The following is a 17,783-nucleotide window of genomic DNA, read 5'->3' on the forward strand; positions in this document are numbered from 1 at the left end:
GTCTCCTAACTGAAAATCAAAAATAGCTTAAGGCACACAAGATGTTTCTATCTTGTGAATTGCTAGTTGATAGTTATAGCAGTGGAGAATTCAGTAAGAACTGCTGGAACTGACAAAGAAATGGGGGTAGTATGGAGCCAAGATAAGTATCATGTCATTGTAAATACAATGCTAGCAGTGTCCACACTAGCTTGTTCAAGGCTTTCTCAGGCATAACTGTACAAGCTGCTGTCACTGCAGTGACGTGCTTTTCATAAATAAAGTGGATTTTTTTTTGTAATATTTTAGTAGATAATACTTGTGTAAATTTTTGCCTTTATGCAGCTTTGGGAGCCAGCACTTCAAGAAGATGCTTTCAAAAGTCTTAAAGAATTAATTTAGCATCCTTAGCTTGAGGTAATTTTCTCAAAGGATATGTTGCAGCCTAATGAGGCTCTACGCTAGATCAGAGGAACTGACTCTTCTGATCCCAATATGTTGTTCTGTTTGTGCTTTAAACCAGCTCAAACTGGCCAAAAATGAGTCAGGGTTGGTTTCATGAACCAGCTCAGCATGAGATCAGGTGAGTGCTAGGAGGAAGGAGGGTGAGGTTGAAGCAGGGAGGTGGATCATATCAGGATAACCTTTTGTTGGCCTAAATGGTAATGGAACCACACAGCCTAGGAAGAAGGGAGATGATCAGTGAAGGTTTGGAAGAAAATAGATGCGCGTGGCTAAGGAAATGTATTGAGTGTTATGAGCTGTAGAGCCAAGTCCCCAGGTCCTTTCCAATTTGTCACACACGTTGTTCTGAAGTAACCCCTGTTGAGGGGAATAGGAAGTGTGTGGCTTTACTCTGTCTTATTAAAGACAAGTTTCAAAATCTGGTTACTGGAAACAAGTGCTTATGGAACAGTTCAATGGGCAGACACTTGGGTAGTAGCTTCCGTCCCTACCCACCCAGTGGAACAACTCATAGAGCTTTCTTAAGTTAGAAGTTATAGCCTCTTCTGTTTCTCTTCTGAACTTCTCTAGTCTATCCTGAAATGCCTGTAAACTTCTAGCATCCTCTGATTTTCACAATTTAGCATGTAAGCATGTTTTGAAACTTAGTTCATTTGATGACTGTCTCTTATATTGGAAGAGGCCATGAACATCTGATCCCTATTCACTTTTTCCCTGCTGCTCCTTTTATAGACCTTTGTATCTTCCACACTCATCTTTTCATGTTCAAGAGTCCAAAACGTGCCTAACTGTTCTTGGGTGGAAGATGTTTGTCATTTCCCATTCTTGTTGCCTTTTTCAGTTATTTTTCCTGTTCTTACGTACCACTTGGATTGAGAGAGTAGTGAATAGAGGAACAAAATTGCACATGAGATGAGGTGTACCACAAATATAAATCTGTGGCACAATGATCAGTCTTGTTTTCTTTCCCTAACGCTCACATCTGGAGAGTTAACCCTAAGGCTTTGAGTTCCAGTTCAGAAAACAAATTGTCCTGGAAGCTGGCTGGTCTTGAATCTGCTTAATGGTTTTGACATAATACTGTGTACTAAGCTAGAATGAGAAATAACTGTAGTACAAAGCATTACTTCACTCTTGTGTATGTATTTTTAAGTAATTAAGCCAGAAATAAAACCATTGCATTGCACTGCAAGGGTCCCAGTAGTTTTTAAACACCTTCTCTGAGTAGAGCTTAGAAGTTAAATATACAAGGTTGCTTAGAGTTTTTAATTAGCAAATTTTACTCAAATGTTTTGGGAGACAGCAGGACTGGGAGGGGAAGGCCTGAGGCTCCAGGAGTTCCATGAAAGCATGGTGGTATCTTCCTACTTGACGGTGCTCCCCATTACCAGTCAAATGCTCATTGCCATCTTTTATAGCGCAGAAATGAAAGGATCAAAACAAACTTTATCTCTGAGTGTGTTTCAGGAATCCAAAAAGGGATTTGGCTAGTTGGCTAGTGATTAAAATGTGTGCAGTATAAAGATGCTTTGTTTAAGTAAATTTAGTGCTTTCTCTACAGTCCTTTTAACTCTGTGGGGTTTTTTTCCTTACATGAATCATAGAATGCATGCAAATGTGTGCTCCCGTACGATTTGTGAAAGTCTGAGTCTATGTTCAAGTTTCAGACCCCCTCAGAACGCAACTTGATGAAGCTTATCTAAAGCATGCGAGAGTTATTTAACAATAAAAAGTGAATACTTTTTTTTTTGTCTTAGCTTCCTAAATGTTGATACTTAATTGTGAAGTCTGTGGCAACCAGGAAAAAAAGGGCACCTTCAGGAGCTGCATGCTATGGTGCTTATAGAAGTAAAGTAGGGAGGACTGCTGCTCTTTCCTTTTCTTAGTGGGAAGTGCCTGCAGAGGCATCTGATATTCAAGTGGTAGTTGTAGAGACCATCCAAATACTTGCTTTATGTATATGCTGTCATCCAGTATTCAAGCTGCAGTGTTTAACTTGTGAATCTCTTATGCATATACCCTGCAGTTAACAATCCATAAAAGGTGTTTTTTAGGTAACTTAGTATGATGCAAAGACTCTACTGTGTTTATACCATTTGTTTCCTCAGTATGATTTTAACATAATACATTGCAGAATAGGCTTAGTTAGCTGAAAGGTAGTGGAGAGCTAGGAACAGACTAACTTTTGGAAACTGTGTTCTGTGTATTTCCAGTGGTAAATATGCATTAAAAAAATTCAAAGTAGATGAAGCGCTTAAGATGTGGGAATGCTCAAGTTATCTTTTAAAGAGAGGCTCAGTACACTCCAGCTGTTGGAATGCCAACTTGATTGTTCTGTTTTTTTGGTTGTTTCGTGCAGTTTGATCACAGTTATCATTTATTGATTTTTTTTAATTATTTTTTTTGGTCAGAGTAAAGACTTCTGTAGTACATGCTCTATCATAGGGAAATAATTTCACTAGTCATGAGCTGTGTGCCTTCTATTTTCTGCTGAATGAAAGTTTGGAAATGGATCACTTCTTACTTGTCATCATTTGCCAGTTTTTCTTTGTTATTTTAAAACACTTTCCAAAACTTATGATTTGAGGTTGGGTTTTGGCTTGGTGCACTAATGCAGACTCTCTGAGTTATGCTGAATGGTTGTTCTCAACATAGCAGCAGCTGTCATCGTTTACAATTTTAGTGCTTAGGGAAAAATCATCTGATGCTGACATTAGACCACAAACTTCTCTTGATTAAAAAGCAATGCTTGTAAAATGATTATGTCCTGTGTTTGACCTGTGTTTCCCTTTCTATTGCCACTTCTGCTTCTCACCTCCAGTGTCTTCACTCGCTCATATTCAGCTCACTCTTTTTAACTGCTGGGGATTCCTTTTCAGAGGCTGACATAAACTGTATTTTTAGCACCTAGAACATGCTGAGACAATGTCCTTAACAGTATGGAGTTGTTCTGGGAACCACATTAAAGTAATAGTTATTCCATGTTTGAAAGAGCCTGGAGTGTCTGACTGGAAAGCTCTTGAAGTAAATGGTTCCTTCAAGCAGCTGAAGGAGAACCTTCTGCCATTACAGCTGCTGTGTCTAAGCTTGTAGGGTAACCTGAGACTGATTTGTAAAAATAGTGTGAAAATGTTTGTGACATACTTAACTTTTTTAAAATGACTATTGAAGAATATGATAATAGCCAGTGAACATTTTGGAAATACAAAATGAGAGGAATATTATCGTTGCTACCAAACAGAGCACTTAATTAGGGATATTGCTGCCTGGTGGTATCAGATGCTACAGTTATTTCTAGAAATCAGTCACAGACATCTGATGAGTATTTCAGTTTCTGAAAGGCTGTGTTTTGGTAGATGCTTAATGACTGCTAAAGAGTAAAACACTGCTGCTTAGTTGCCTCTGGAGAGAGAGATATGAACTGAATCTGTGTCGGATGGTAGTCAACCATTAGCTTAGACCAAAACCAAAGTACATTCTGCTTCTTAACTGGAACCTTAACTTGCAAAGTGATGTGGTAGCATTTTCCTTTTTTTGATTTATCTAGTTTCCAATGAGGACTTCTATCCCATACAGAATTGAGTGGGAAAAGATAAATATACTGTGGATAAACTAGAATTTTTATATAGGGACTTCAGGATGTTAAAACTTTTAGTGTTTATAGACTGCTACAAGATCTTAAAATTCAGATTGTAAAGACAACCAGAGGCACATTTTCCAGGCCCAGGAACTATGAGTGTAGATACCTGAATTTGTCACTGTGGACTTCTTAGAAAACGCTTACTGCTACAGTTCAATAAAGCAGTGTTTTGAATAAATGCATCTCAAAATGTTGAGGAAGGATTTCATTATGTTTCTCTTAGCCAGAGGAGCATTGTCACTGAAACTTGTGAGCGTCCATAATTCTTTTACTGCTTGTAGTGGTGGGGGTTTAGATGCTGTTGCTAAAAATGACATTTTACTTATTTATTTTAACGGGGAAGAATAGTCCCATTGTCATCTGGTAACAAAGTCAGCAGTCTCCTGTTGGAGTTGCTTCAGTAATATTCAAATACCGTACCAGTGTGGTGGATTTTTATGTATTTATATCTGCAGTCTACCTAGTGTTTGGGACAAAGAATGAGAGAAAGCAGAATTTTAAAAGCTGTCTTCCCTCCTTCCCTCTTTTCCCATTCTCTCCTCCAGTCATGCCTACTTCTACAATGGATGATGCTAACGTACTAGAAAAGGTCATGACAGCATCTGAAGCTTCATAAGTACAAAAATCTTGCACTTCTCACGTGAGAAAGTGTATCTCTTAACACTTCAAAATGCATTGCTGTAAATAGCAACATCAAAGAACAAAATATGTCTGCAGAGGAAAAGTTCTGGAAGAAAGAGTATAGCTGTAGAGGAAAATTTAGAAGTCAGGCAGCATTTTTTTTAGGCAAGACCCTACTTGTTTGTTTTTGGAAGCATCACTGAGTGTTGTAAACATCCAGGAAATGCTCAGAATGGACAAAATGTGACTAGTTTGTCATTTGTGTTTGATCTCCTGTGTAAAGATAGACATATGAAAGTTATTTTTAATGGCATGTGAATCTCCTTAGAGAGCCTTGTTAAAGAATGTATTCCATAACCTAGACTTTATTACTCCAGCATGTTTTGAGGAAAAGTTACAAATAGTCTTTTTTGATATTTCCTGAGTAGAAAATCTGAAGAAGATGAGTTCTGAAGTACAAATGGGACATTTTGAGGATCAAATGATAGAATCCAATGGTGGTGGGGTGGGGAGGCACCAGCAGAGAAAAATTAAGACTCTCAGAAAAGGAAAACCTAACTGTGTAACTGCTGAAGGAGAACAAGGAAAAGACAGAAGCAAGCTGTAGGAAAAGAGGGAAGCAAAAAGCCTGAAAAGAAAATGCACCGAGGTAGTCATGGGTCAGAGTGGGTAGAAGAAATGAAGCAGAGACAAAAATGAAAAGGTTAATGGGTTGAAAAGAAAGGTGTATGCATACAAAAGTGATTTTAAATGTCCTGCAAATTTCTGTACTCTGTGGTGCCTGTCTTTCAGTTGTCTGAAAAGCACCCATAGCTTTGAACTTCAGAGTGGAATAGATGTGAAGTTGTTTGATATTTCAATTAAATTGACTGAGATTAGTAAATATGTATTTAGAGTCCAGGGTGGTAGTTTGTACATACAGTGTGCTGCTTTGATAGCAATGACTTTACAATTTCAAACTCGGATCATGCAAGGCAATAGTTGTATAACTTTGGTCTTGGTCATGCTTCTTTTATTTTTATGTGTGTGCATATATATGCATATGTATGTGTTATGTGTATAGTATTTACATACATATGTATATTACATATATAACTCATGATACACCAGAGAAACATCATCTGACATGCTACATCTGTCACTGGCTGCATGTGGAAGACAAGTGAAAAGCCTGCTAGAAGGTTGGTTTGTATGAGGTTCGATGTCTCCATTTTAGTTTGTAACTAAAAACGTCATCTCATAAGCAGTATACAGTGTCATGCACATCCCCTGTCTCCCACCAAATGAAGCATAACTACTACTTTTTTCTGTAAGAAGTAGCTCACTTTTTCCTATCCATCTTTCCACATTTGTATGCTGTTCTCTGAGCTATAGCATCCCTGGGACAACTCATGTGTTCTTTCCACTACGGACCTAAGTATGGTTATTTGCATTTTTATATGAAATTTCTGTCAGTCTCTGAGTCCTTCAAGATCATTGGCAGTGAAGCTGTACAACTTGATTGTCGCATCTTTTTCTATGTAATTCTGAATTTTTTATTTTCTTATTCTGTCAACTATGAGCTTTTAAAATCTTCTGTGTCTCTGCATTGATGTTTTGAATGTTATATTATTTGTTACTCTAAAGGCTAAACTCTACAGGGGACTGTACCTTGATTTTTAATGAAATTTTATCAAAATCCCCCTGACCTTAAAGATATAAGAGAGTGATATTTGAAACAGATCACTGGTACAGACAGTCCTCTAGCATGGATTCCCTCCCTCACCCCCCTCCCCTCTTCTTTTGTATAAAAGGTTGTCTTTCTACATAGTCCTTGAAGTAATATGAGCCATCTCCTACTTCATAACAACTAATTTCCTGTTACCTTGAGTTATGAGATAAGTTAAGGTTCTGTATTCTAGAGGAGCATCATGGGCTGCTTAGCTAGAGCTGTTCTAATATAGGTTGACATTGTCTTTAGCTCTCCTTTCTCTTTATTATGTTGTTTCCAGAATATTAAAGGAAAAGGTGTGAGGCTCCTTTGCCTCGTGTGCACTGTGTGGTCAGATGGCTGTCTCTTCTCCTGACTTGTTTACAACACTGATGTTTTGATGAAGTAAATATTCAGTAAAGAAGAACTTCCAGAGTTGTAAAAATAATGCCTATAAATGGTACTGTTTATTCAGTCAGCACTTGCATTTCAAACTGGTTTAATTTAGTGGTAATGAAGCTTACTTGTACTGTCACAGAACAGTAGTCTAGTAAAACTCAGACTGATGGATGCTATAGCATGGATGAAAATATAAATTAATAGTCAAGCTTTTTTGGGGGGGAAGGAATCTTTATTTTTAGGATTGGAAAACTACATTGGAGTTTAGGAATACTTTTGGAATAAAAAAAAATTTTACGGACTTTAAATTTGTAGTCTGTTCTAATCAAACTGTATTTGAATCAGAGTGGACTTAAGATAGCTGTCATGTCCACCACCACAGAATTTCAAAATTAAGGATTGCTTTTGAAAAACTTCTTAAAACTTACAAATGGGATCCCATTTCTCTGGCAAAAACAATATTGTTTGTCAAAAGTTATTGAATCGCAACAAATTCATCTGCCCTTTTATTGCATTGTGGTGTAGCATCTTTTTTTTTTTTTTTTTTTTTTTTTTTTTTTTTTTTTTTTTTTTTTGCAGTCCTTAACTGGTAGTCTTTCACTCTTTCTGAAATTAATCGGCAAACTCTAAATTCAAGCAGTTTCAAATCTATATATGAATTTTTTTAGTATACTTGGCATTACCAAAATTACCTAAAAAGTATGACTTTGAAGATTTGTTTGTGTTTTACAAGTTTAATTTTAACTCAGTTCACAAAACACACTTAACATCTAATATGCTCAACATGCAATTAAACAGTGAGATTTTTTTTAAAGCTTTTTTCATTAGTCAAATATTTAACACAATAACACAACATGTTTGGAATCAAATTTTAATTATGACTATTAATTTCTCAAAGGGCTTATGTAAAAGAAGCAGTGTATTGGGATACACTGCATTTATGGTACTAACGAAGATCTTAATCAGTCTTGGTTTGGCCTCAGTGAGCAATAGAACTGCACGCTCAGGCACTGCTGTGCTCAAATCTGTTGCTCACAGAAGCAAGACCACAAGCCTATTTTCCAGCTCAACATGGAAATGGGGTGGGGGGTGGGGGGTTATAGAACATGTTTGATGTGGACCTACCTATGGAGCCAAACCAATGAATGTGAAAGAAGGACTGAAGTAGTAGAGATAAAAGAGGCTGAATTCTTAAGACAGAAAGATGCTTTAGTAAGTATTTTGTGTCTCAGAAAAGCAAAGCATTTTATTGATAAAATAATTCTTGTTGCTGAAAGAGAATCCACAGTGAACTAGGGTTTGGGGTGTGTTTTTTTTTTTTTTTTGTTGTTGTTGTTCCGCTCGCCCCTCCCCAAATTAATAAGTCCTTTTGTTCTTTATATTACCCCCCTTCTATAGGGATTGGACAAAGGTTACTTTCATGTAAAAGGGAAACTGCTTTCGGAAAGTAATGATCCAGCAACATCTTTTCCTGTACCTTATGACCTGCCCCCAGAACAGTATGGAAGCAAAGGTAAGACATGACTTCAGAAAGTTAAAAGTATATTTAGTATATGCTGGTAATAGTAATCATACCTGTTCTGTTTAACCTATGATTATAATTTAGTGGGTGATCTTGTCCTTCTCATCTGGCTTCAACAAGACTTTGAGTTTGCAGGATGCAATACGTGTTACTTTTGTAACTTGCAAGGGTACTTTAAGAGTTTGCTGCATTCTCTTAAATTATCTAAAAATTCATATATGATTATTTCAGTTTCCCCAGTGAAAAGATACTCAGTATAGAAATGCTGATTCAATATATCATTACCACTTACCAAGTAAATATGCACTGTCTCCTTAAATACTATTAATATTTTTCTTTGGGGGGGGGAGGGTCTCTGCTTGTATTATTTGCTAATTAAAGAGGGAGATTATATTCCTAACTACCATTGTTATTGAGTTGGCTTTCAGTTCTTATGGGTATCTTGTAAGTGGTCCTATATTAGCTAATGTTCCAGTGAGTACTGTACTTGTGGATGAATCCTTATAAACTGCTAGTTGTAACTGTTGTATTCTGGGATGTGTAAGCACTGATGTATTGATGTCTGGGTAGCTAGTGCCTAAACTGATGCTTTTTGAAAGGTTTTTCTAAAATGTCATACTTTTTTTTCTTAAAATTTCCAAAAATCCAAAACTAAAAATAAGAATCCATATGTGTGTATTCACTAATCTGCTACATGCACTGTCATCTTCCTACTAAAATTTAGTAATGTTGGTTTTGTTTTAATTCTGACATTTTTACCTGCTGCATCAGTGATGTTCTGTTTGGTCAAAATATACATGCAAGATACTTCACCCCCACCCCTTCCTCTTCTTTGCCTTTTGTATGGAAAGCTTGTGTGTGGAGCACATCTTTCCTGAATGTTCTCTTTCACTTCCTAAACTTCTGGGTAGAAAAGATGTTTAAGAATGCCTATGTTATGGGATGGGGTCATCATAAATAATCTATCCTTAACAGTATGGCTATCAACTCCCAAAGTCTCTAAACAGTGATATAAATAGATTCATTTTAATGAAGTCTCAAGAAGCAGGAATACAAGTAATTATCCTTTCCCTAAAGAAACCATATTGACTGATCCCTATAATTGAAGGAGAAAACGCTCCAGGGGATTTTCCATGAACTCAGATTCTCTAAACATGGGAAAGCAAGCAGCACATCATTTTTATATAATCAGAAAATCCCTTTCAGAGCAGGATAGAAAAGAAATAGAGAATGAAGAACAGATGGTCAGGAACAGGGCCATAAATTTGCCATGCAATGTAGAACGTACGTATACCAAAATACATCAGAATTTTTTCCTGCACTTGTGCAAATTCAAATCTTACACTGGGTATATCTGATGCAACAGAAGTCTAGGTTGCATATAAAATGATAACAGATAAAGTGAAAGAAAAGCTGCTCTTTAACTTGTAGAAATGTCTTTTACTTGAGCACATTTGTTATCCTGTCATAATGCCTTTATCTGTTGTATGAACCACTATTCATCAGAAGGGGCTTGGGCTCCAGTGTGAAAGCTGTTACAGTAAAATAAATGCATCTTGAATCTGGAAAAGCATTTTTTCAGAAAATACAGTGATAAACTCATCAATAAAAGATTTAAATTGTCTGATTTCAGTCATAATAATTCATGGGTTTGATCCAACATCTTTTAAATTCAATACAGTGAAAAACTTTGATCCCTGTCCTGCTTTTTCTTTAGCTCATATAGCAAGGAGAAAAAAATTGGAAGACTCTTATACCTTTGCCTGTAGGTCTGTCTTGTCTTGTGAGTCAGAGAGTGGGTTTCATTCTAAATCCCAGGTTTAGGCAAAACAAAGATAGAATCTCTTGGAGAAACAGTTATGAAGATCTTGTTCCTCCTTCTGCTTTTCTTCCAAAAACTTAAAACAGTATAGATTGAGGTTGTCGTGCTACAGATAACTTCTTGGTTTTACACACTTTATTTTTTTCCTTCTAGAAAGATGGATTATCCTCCACTGAAATACAATTGTAGATTAAGCTATTGCTTTATTCACTGAAAGATGTATTTATGTGCTTTAAGTTGCTCCTGATATGGTAATTATGCTTCTCCCAGGTGGCACATAGCATATTTAAAATTTTCTTGCAACTTTTGCATATTTTGCAGTTGTATTTCTAATTTTTGCTTCTTATATGCTCTCATGCAAGGCTATTTTGTAATACATGTGCAGGTAAATTCCACCTGCTTATGCCAACCACAGTCTTTAAATCTTTCTTGAAGAAAACGTTAAACTGTCTCAGACTACTGTTGGCAGTAGTATAATTGCCTCAAGTTGAGGTGAGAAGTTCAAACTGTCAGAGCAATCAGATCAGGAATTTTAGTATGAAGTGGTGGCTGATTTTAATTACATAAGATGACATTTTGTTTGGGGGATGAGGGGACAAGCTTGAGAAATTGGCTTTTGGACCCGAAAGTTTTGAGTGTGTGTGTGTTGTATAAAATATATATATATATATATATATATATATATCTTCCTGCCAGGTGAGTTGCACTTAACTTTATAGATATGTTTAAGTGCAATTGGAATTTTGCCTTAGTGGCTCTGCTGTTTTAGGAGGACCTCAGCAGATGAAGTATTTCTGCAACAATTTCTATGCATTATTGGTCTGCCAGATTTCAGGTTTATTAATCTTGTACATGTGTTACAGAACTCTCTTACAGTGCTACTGAAAAAGATGAACTAAAATAGCATGGGTATTATTTAAATTGTGACTGGGTTACAAGATAGGAATTAATGTAATCTTTTTCTAAGCTGTTAGTTTAAAAAAATTGTTCAGGAACTGTTGAAATCCTTGGTGGGGGAGGGAAGGGGAACTAAAAAAGGGGAGGGGGCTAAATTTCTGATAAAACAGTTACTTCCAGTTCATTTTTCTCTTCAGTGCATGCATTCAAATCAAGGAAAGAAACTGACTGTTCAGGTGATTAATAGCATACAGAAAATAAATGTTCATACAATAAGTCAAGACAGAGTCAGTTCAGATGAACCTAAAGTATGAGTGGAACTACGTATACTTTATATACACACCGGTTACATGAACTACATTGGACTTCAGTTTTTTCCCTTTCTGAAGAGGATTTTTCCTCAGCTATTCTAACATTTCTGAAAATGTATTAAAATTTGTTTCATTATTTCCCAGTGGAGATCAATTTTACCCTTGACTGTGGGATAAAACTGTCTAATCGCATGCCGTGAGAGACTTGAACAAAGGCAAATAAGATGGAAATTTGCTTTAATACAAGTTAAAGCATTTTGGAAAAAATGAGCAGTTTACTTAGCTGGTGTGTAACTAATGAATTGCTAATATTTGCAGCTTATGACAGCCATTATTTCAGTTTTTTAAAGAATGTACGAAAGGATCTGGACTTCTCACATGAGCAGGTCTCTCCCTTGTGAAGAGCCCTGCTCACTATTCAGTATTCCATTGCCATGCTGCCATGAAGAGCAAAATGACCTTTTTCTTGTAATTTTAGATATTCAGCACTTGGTATTCTGTCCAATTTTTCAATGAGCTGAAATTGGGAGCATGGTGAAATTACATTTAGGAGATAATTGTAGTGACTTCAGGAAACTAGTGGTTTTGTTTGTTTGTTTGTTTTTACATTCAAAGTGATGATCAGTGGTGACTAAAACAGGAAAAAACTTCATTGTTGCAAGTTTATCTCCAGTTCTGGTGTTTTTAGATATTTGGTTTTATTCTATGACTAGAAACAAATTACTTAAAGACTTGGGGTAGCTTTCATTTATCTTTCCTTGTGCTAGTGACTGAATGCCTAAAAAGATTAGTTTTGTCCAGCTAAGCTAAAGGAATCTTTTATTACTCTGAGCTCCCCTACAGGGACCTTCTGTATCCTTGGGAGGTCAGAAAAGCCCTGGGAAAATGTTACTGCCCTTTGTCTCTACCTTTCTCCGTCCTTTGCTTCTCTTCCAAAAGTGCTAGAATTCTCTACTTCCTCTACCATGTGACTAAAATATTTTATGAAGGAATTAAAATCAGGAAAGATTACTTTTGGGGAAATCGCTCGTATTTTTCAGTAACTTCCCCCCCCCTTCCACTATCACCACCAATTAATATATCACATAGCTACATGGAACTTCTGTATTTTCTAAGGTTTGAAAGAACTTGACATATGAAGTGTCATATTTGAATTGTTAGAGAAATTCAAGTCTTCTCCGCATGCTTAATAAGGTACAAACTCTAAGAGAACACTCCTCCTTCTGAGATGACAATTAGAAACCCGTTCTGTTTCTAGGAATACTAATATTTCCAATAGCAAATGTTTCACTTATTAGACTGAACACTCAGAGCAAGGGTTCATACATTATGAATATGTTTAGAAGTTTAATTTTGAATGTATGAAGTATCAAGTACATAGTGTCACTGTAGTTCACACACCAGGATTTTTTTGGACAAATCTTGGTCTGCATTGGCTTCAGTTTTCTTCCTAGATGTAACACAAATCATTATTAGTCTGGTAAAACTGTGTTTTGAGGCTGCAGCTCCATTTCAATATGGCTTAATTCGGACACTTCCTCATATGGGCTTCTAGAGCCCAAGTGTAACGCTTGGGTACACTGCAGAACCTGTTCTTCTTCAGGTCTTTTTTTTATAACAGTCATGAAACCAGCATTTTGTACCAGAGGAATTTGAATTCCAAAATCACCGTTTAGCTTTACCGTTTTCATGTATTGGTTTAGTAGAGTCACGGACTTCAAAGGTCACTAGATTCTCTGGTTTTAGAGAAGTCTTCTAGAATATGCTTCAGATCATCAGCTGAGGCAAAGATGGCAAAATCACCACTTAATATTTTGCTTCAACAGTTACTCAACCCAAGAGTTTTTTTTAAAAAAGCACCTTTGGTTATTTTTCTGGACAAATGTGTGATGCACAGTTTAGTTATTACACATCTTGCATATGTTTTGATTCGTCTTCTGCAGAGTGCAAAATTTGTAGTTAAAGTCTGAGGAAGTGTAACAATAAGAAGTTATCCTAAAAGATCAAAATAAAGGTTGCAGATGAAAAATGCTGAAGCAAAGATTTTCTTCAGGCTATTTCTTTCGAACTGTTTTAAACTACCAGCATAAAATGAGAGAAATGGAGTTGCAGGAATGAACTATCAATTTTATTATGCATGATATATGTAACTTACATCTTTCTCTTGCTGCAAGGAATAACATGCACATTTTACATTTGACCATTTTAAAACAAAGATCAAGATTGTTCTTACTCTGAAGTGACAAAGGACCTCATTAATTTTTAGCAGATAACATGTGTTGTATAGAACTTGTATGTTAAAAACGCTTTGCAAATTGCTGCTTTGAACAGCTGCAGTTGTTCACTTCCACTTGCTGGTTGAACAGCAGAAACCCATTTGAGGGAAGCAAATACATCTTCAGAGCAGTTACGGAACTTAGAAAAAGAATTTATCTGGTAGATGATAGAACTTTTTAATATCTTGACAGATAAACTATATTGATACTATAATTTCCTAAGCTCCTCTGTAGTTTAATAACAGATCAGACTTTTTTCAGGATGCCACAGCAAAAAAGGCTATGAAAAAAATGGATGTTTGTATTGGTAGTACTAGGATGAGAGAAAGCCATTCAAAAATCTATAGATCATGTATATAATTCAAGAGTTCCTTGGAAGTAAAACAAATAACAATTCAGCCTGGTATTTGGGAGATACAGAGACAACAACCTGTCCTAGTGAAGTAATTATAATTAAAATTGCCTTGTATTTTGCAGCTAATATTTAGGTTTTTGTTTCTCTTTAGAGTCTTTGAGATGAATACTGTTATTTTGTCATATAAAGTTCTCTTTTCCTGCAGCTCCCTTGTCACATCTCACTTGCACTAGTACCTCTTTTGCCTATACAGTTCGGCCTGATCATGTGAAAGCCCAGCATTTCATTTAGAAGGCTTAAGAATTGGTTCTCATGTCATTTGGTTTCACCCCATTGAGAAGCTTCTTTCAACAGATTCATGTTACATAAATGAATATAGCTCCAGTTCTTAGTACTGGCAAAGGAACAAGCTGCTCACTGTAGTCAGGGAATATCACATAATTTGTGATATCAGATTTGAATCTGCTGTACTAAGAGGAACTTGAATGCATAATGATTAAGTTTTTAGCATAGGTGGGAAAGGTCTGACAGACATGGAAAGGACATTTATTTATTTATTTTTGTTATCACATCAACACTTTGAAAACCAGAGCAAATCCTGCTTTTAAATTGCAATACAACGTATGCAGCTGTAAAGACATTCTGCTACCAGTTATCCCAATAGCTCAAGCACTCAAAGTTCAATTCTCATCTTAGCAGAGGACCTCTTCCAGCCGCTGGTGAATTTCTAAGGTTCAGAGCCACACAAAGGGAGGCACAAGGGACAGGACGATGTATAATTATTTTGAAGCGTGTATATATAGAGGTAGCAGGCTGTACATTTTAAATATGGCATCCAGTTTATCTGGGAAGCCTAAACTGATGTGTTCTAAACTGAATATCAATCCATTTCTGTAATAATTTTACACCTACCTTGTTATAGTAACATCGGATGTTTTTATAAAGCCGACAGCACCCCATTAACAGAACAAGTTTCCAAATATGTTAATAGGCTTTGAAGCCCCTTGGAGTGCTTTGAAGGGTGACTTATGTTATTTGTATACTTCTGAGTTTCCCTCTGTTTGTATATTCTGATGAATAAACAGTGTAACTGTGGATTGTAGTGAGATGGATAGGTCCAAGCTGCATAAGGTATTCTTGATCCCAGATTTCAGTGCTTGAGTGGGGCTAGATTTATTCTAATGTCACAGAGGTCAATAATCAAATTTGAATATATGTAAGTCTTAGTGCTTCTTCTAACATTAGCTTTATTCTGTGCCTAGACTTCCGGGTTTAATTTAGAATTGCTGTTTACTATAGTAAGATTGATGGAAAGGTAGTATTTGCTAGGTGGTAAGATGTTCACCTAAAATACAAAAGGTACACTTGGCTTTCAGGCAAGAGGTGGATAGAAGAAGCTTAGAGAGATAATAGCGCTACTTCTTTTAAGGATTCATTTGGTCTAGATATCCCAGAAAACAGCATTATTGGCAGTGCACTATCAATTGGATGCTAAAGTTTGATCAGCTTTCCAAAGCCTCTTAATTCTTTGTCCTTGGAAATCGTCTATCCAGGGTTACCAGAAAGCTAGACAACTGCTTATTCTATCCAGAAACTGTATCATGATTTTAAACTAGGGGAAAAGGCGGATGCTTGCTTTGTTTGTTGTCCTTCTATAAAATTATGTGAAAGATGGCATTTGTTGCGTAGGCTGTGCTTTCTCTAGTGATTATGCTTCTGTGACTTGTAGCTTCCCTATCAGTCTTTATAAAATCTAAATGTAGAGACTTTTTTGCTCGCAGATTCAATTTTTGCTGTAATTTGAAGTTTTTATTCTATCTTACCCTCTCACCACAATAAATGGACACATTTGTGAAACACTTATGGCTGGGGTATGTTTTGCTGCAATGCACAGAACTGCAGTACTCCTGTCGTTGAACTCACGCCGCCAGCAGGTGAAAGGGGCTGCTTTGTAGAAATGCTTTCCCAGCCACTTGTTTAGTTGGCTTGGCATCTGTCACATTGTGCTGTTGTATAAAGTACATTCGTTACTGCTCCTGTCACTTTCTTGCTCACATTCTCTCTACCACTAATTCTCACCTCATATTTTATGGGAGCTGGTATTTGATCTATAAACTTGGAATTTGCACAGTAATAACCCTCATCAACAGATTACCTAAAACCTAGATTGACAAGCATGTAGCAGATATTCCTTATCTAGCCTACATGTATATCATATAGGAAAGTTTGGTTTTGATAAGTGAAGTACTGTCATTTTAAGTAAATTCAGTTGAATCTGTGCATTGTACAGATTAATGTTGCTGTCTTCCTTCAGGGCTCATTTTGTAGATAGAGAAATGAACCAGGCTACATTTATGTAAAATTATCCGAGACTAGTCATTCTGAAAGGAACTGAGGATTTTTCTGTATGTTAGTAGCCTGAAAGAAGTGGAATAATAGTTTGGCTTCTGTAACAAGCTGATCTTTTGCAACATGTATATGGTGGGAGGAAGAGCCTAGAGTAGGTTGCAGAGCTATCAATTAGCTCCTGCTGCTTTGCCTTTTCTTCTTCCCAAGAGTGTCAAAGTGGGGATAGCTTCTGTGCCCTCAGAAGTGGAGGGGAGGGAACCGTCTGCTGCAAACCTGTTGCTCATCTAAAGATCTAATGTTTGGAGAAGTGAGGTGGGAACCTGAACACTTCTGAATTTGTGCAGGATCATTCTTAGACACTGAATTTTTACTGTCTCTGTGGAAAAAATACTATAATACTTATTTATAATTCTGTTAAGAGATATACAGCACAAAACACTGCCTCTGGGCCAAAGCAATTTTGGTTACATTACTGTTCTTGTATGCTGTCTGAAAGAAACTTCTCTTACAGCTAGGGTGATGTCAGGTTGTGGCACTTACGTTAAAATTAATATTTAGGGGAAAAATAAAGCCTTTGGTAATAAGCCTGTAATTAATTACCTTTTTAAAAATGAACAAAGCTGAATAAATAATTTCAGTAAGCTGAAATTGTGTATAGAGTGATGTGATAACTAGTGGGAGTTTTAATCTTTCACCTTGGGAAGAGGAGGAAGATCAAAATTTTATATTTAAGTGAATTTTTCATGAGCATGTTTTTGGTTTGGTTTACAGATCGCCCATGGATTTGGAATATTCCTTACACTAATGCCCCTGATACACATGGAAATATGTGGGTTCCATCATGAAAGTTTCCAGTGTTCTGTGATATTTCACCTATTTACACTGAGCCTTCCACACAAGATGTGAAACTGTTTATTTCTGTTTTAAGCTATAATGGCTAATTTTTGGTTGAAAGAATTACTTAAATATTGATAATGAGGTTTTGGGAGGATCTGTGACTTTATTATTATATAATAGCTTAAAACACTGCATTTTAAAATACCTTTTGTATATTTTTCCTTACTGCAGTTCCTAGTATGCTTTGCAAGGTTTAGATGAGCACAGACTGTTCTCATAGATTCCCTCTGCGTTTCTAACTGTAACGGATTTAAAATTTGCTGTACTGTGAGACTGTTGTTTGGCCTCTACTAGTTCTAATAAAAGGCTTTTTTATTGTAAATTTAAAGTACAAATAAAGTCAATCTTGTTGATACATCTTGTTTGTTCCATCTTCTAAATGTGTGTACATATTGAATTGAATCTTTGCTTTGGTAATTGTCACTTCTAATACAAGATATGATGATACTTGCTGTTTTGGCTTCTTGTAGTGTATTGCATCAATTATTTCCTAATCCTTTTTTCTTTTTTCTTTTCTTTTTTTTCTTCTTTCAGCAGACATTCAAGTACTGTCCAGAACA

The 17,783-nt window shown here is 36.3% G+C and overlaps 1 protein-coding gene across 1 annotated transcript in view; it reads left to right on the top strand.

Moving 5' to 3' along the window:
- TDP1 (tyrosyl-DNA phosphodiesterase 1) overlaps window positions 1–17,578 on the top strand; it is a 52,701-nt gene extending 35,123 nt beyond the window's left edge. Inside the window, exons 15-16 of the mRNA XM_062576595.1 lie at window positions 8,193–8,307; window positions 17,098–17,578. Coding sequence (XP_062432579.1) covers window positions 8,193–8,307; window positions 17,098–17,171 — 189 coding nt within the window. The 3' untranslated portion in view covers window positions 17,172–17,578. The remainder of the gene's footprint in view (window positions 1–8,192; window positions 8,308–17,097) is intronic.
- Window positions 17,579–17,783: the final 205 nt, after the last annotated feature.

This window comes from Rhea pennata, chromosome 5 (assembly GCF_028389875.1).
Source record: "Rhea pennata isolate bPtePen1 chromosome 5, bPtePen1.pri, whole genome shotgun sequence".
Taxonomy (NCBI): domain Eukaryota; kingdom Metazoa; phylum Chordata; class Aves; order Rheiformes; family Rheidae; genus Rhea; species Rhea pennata.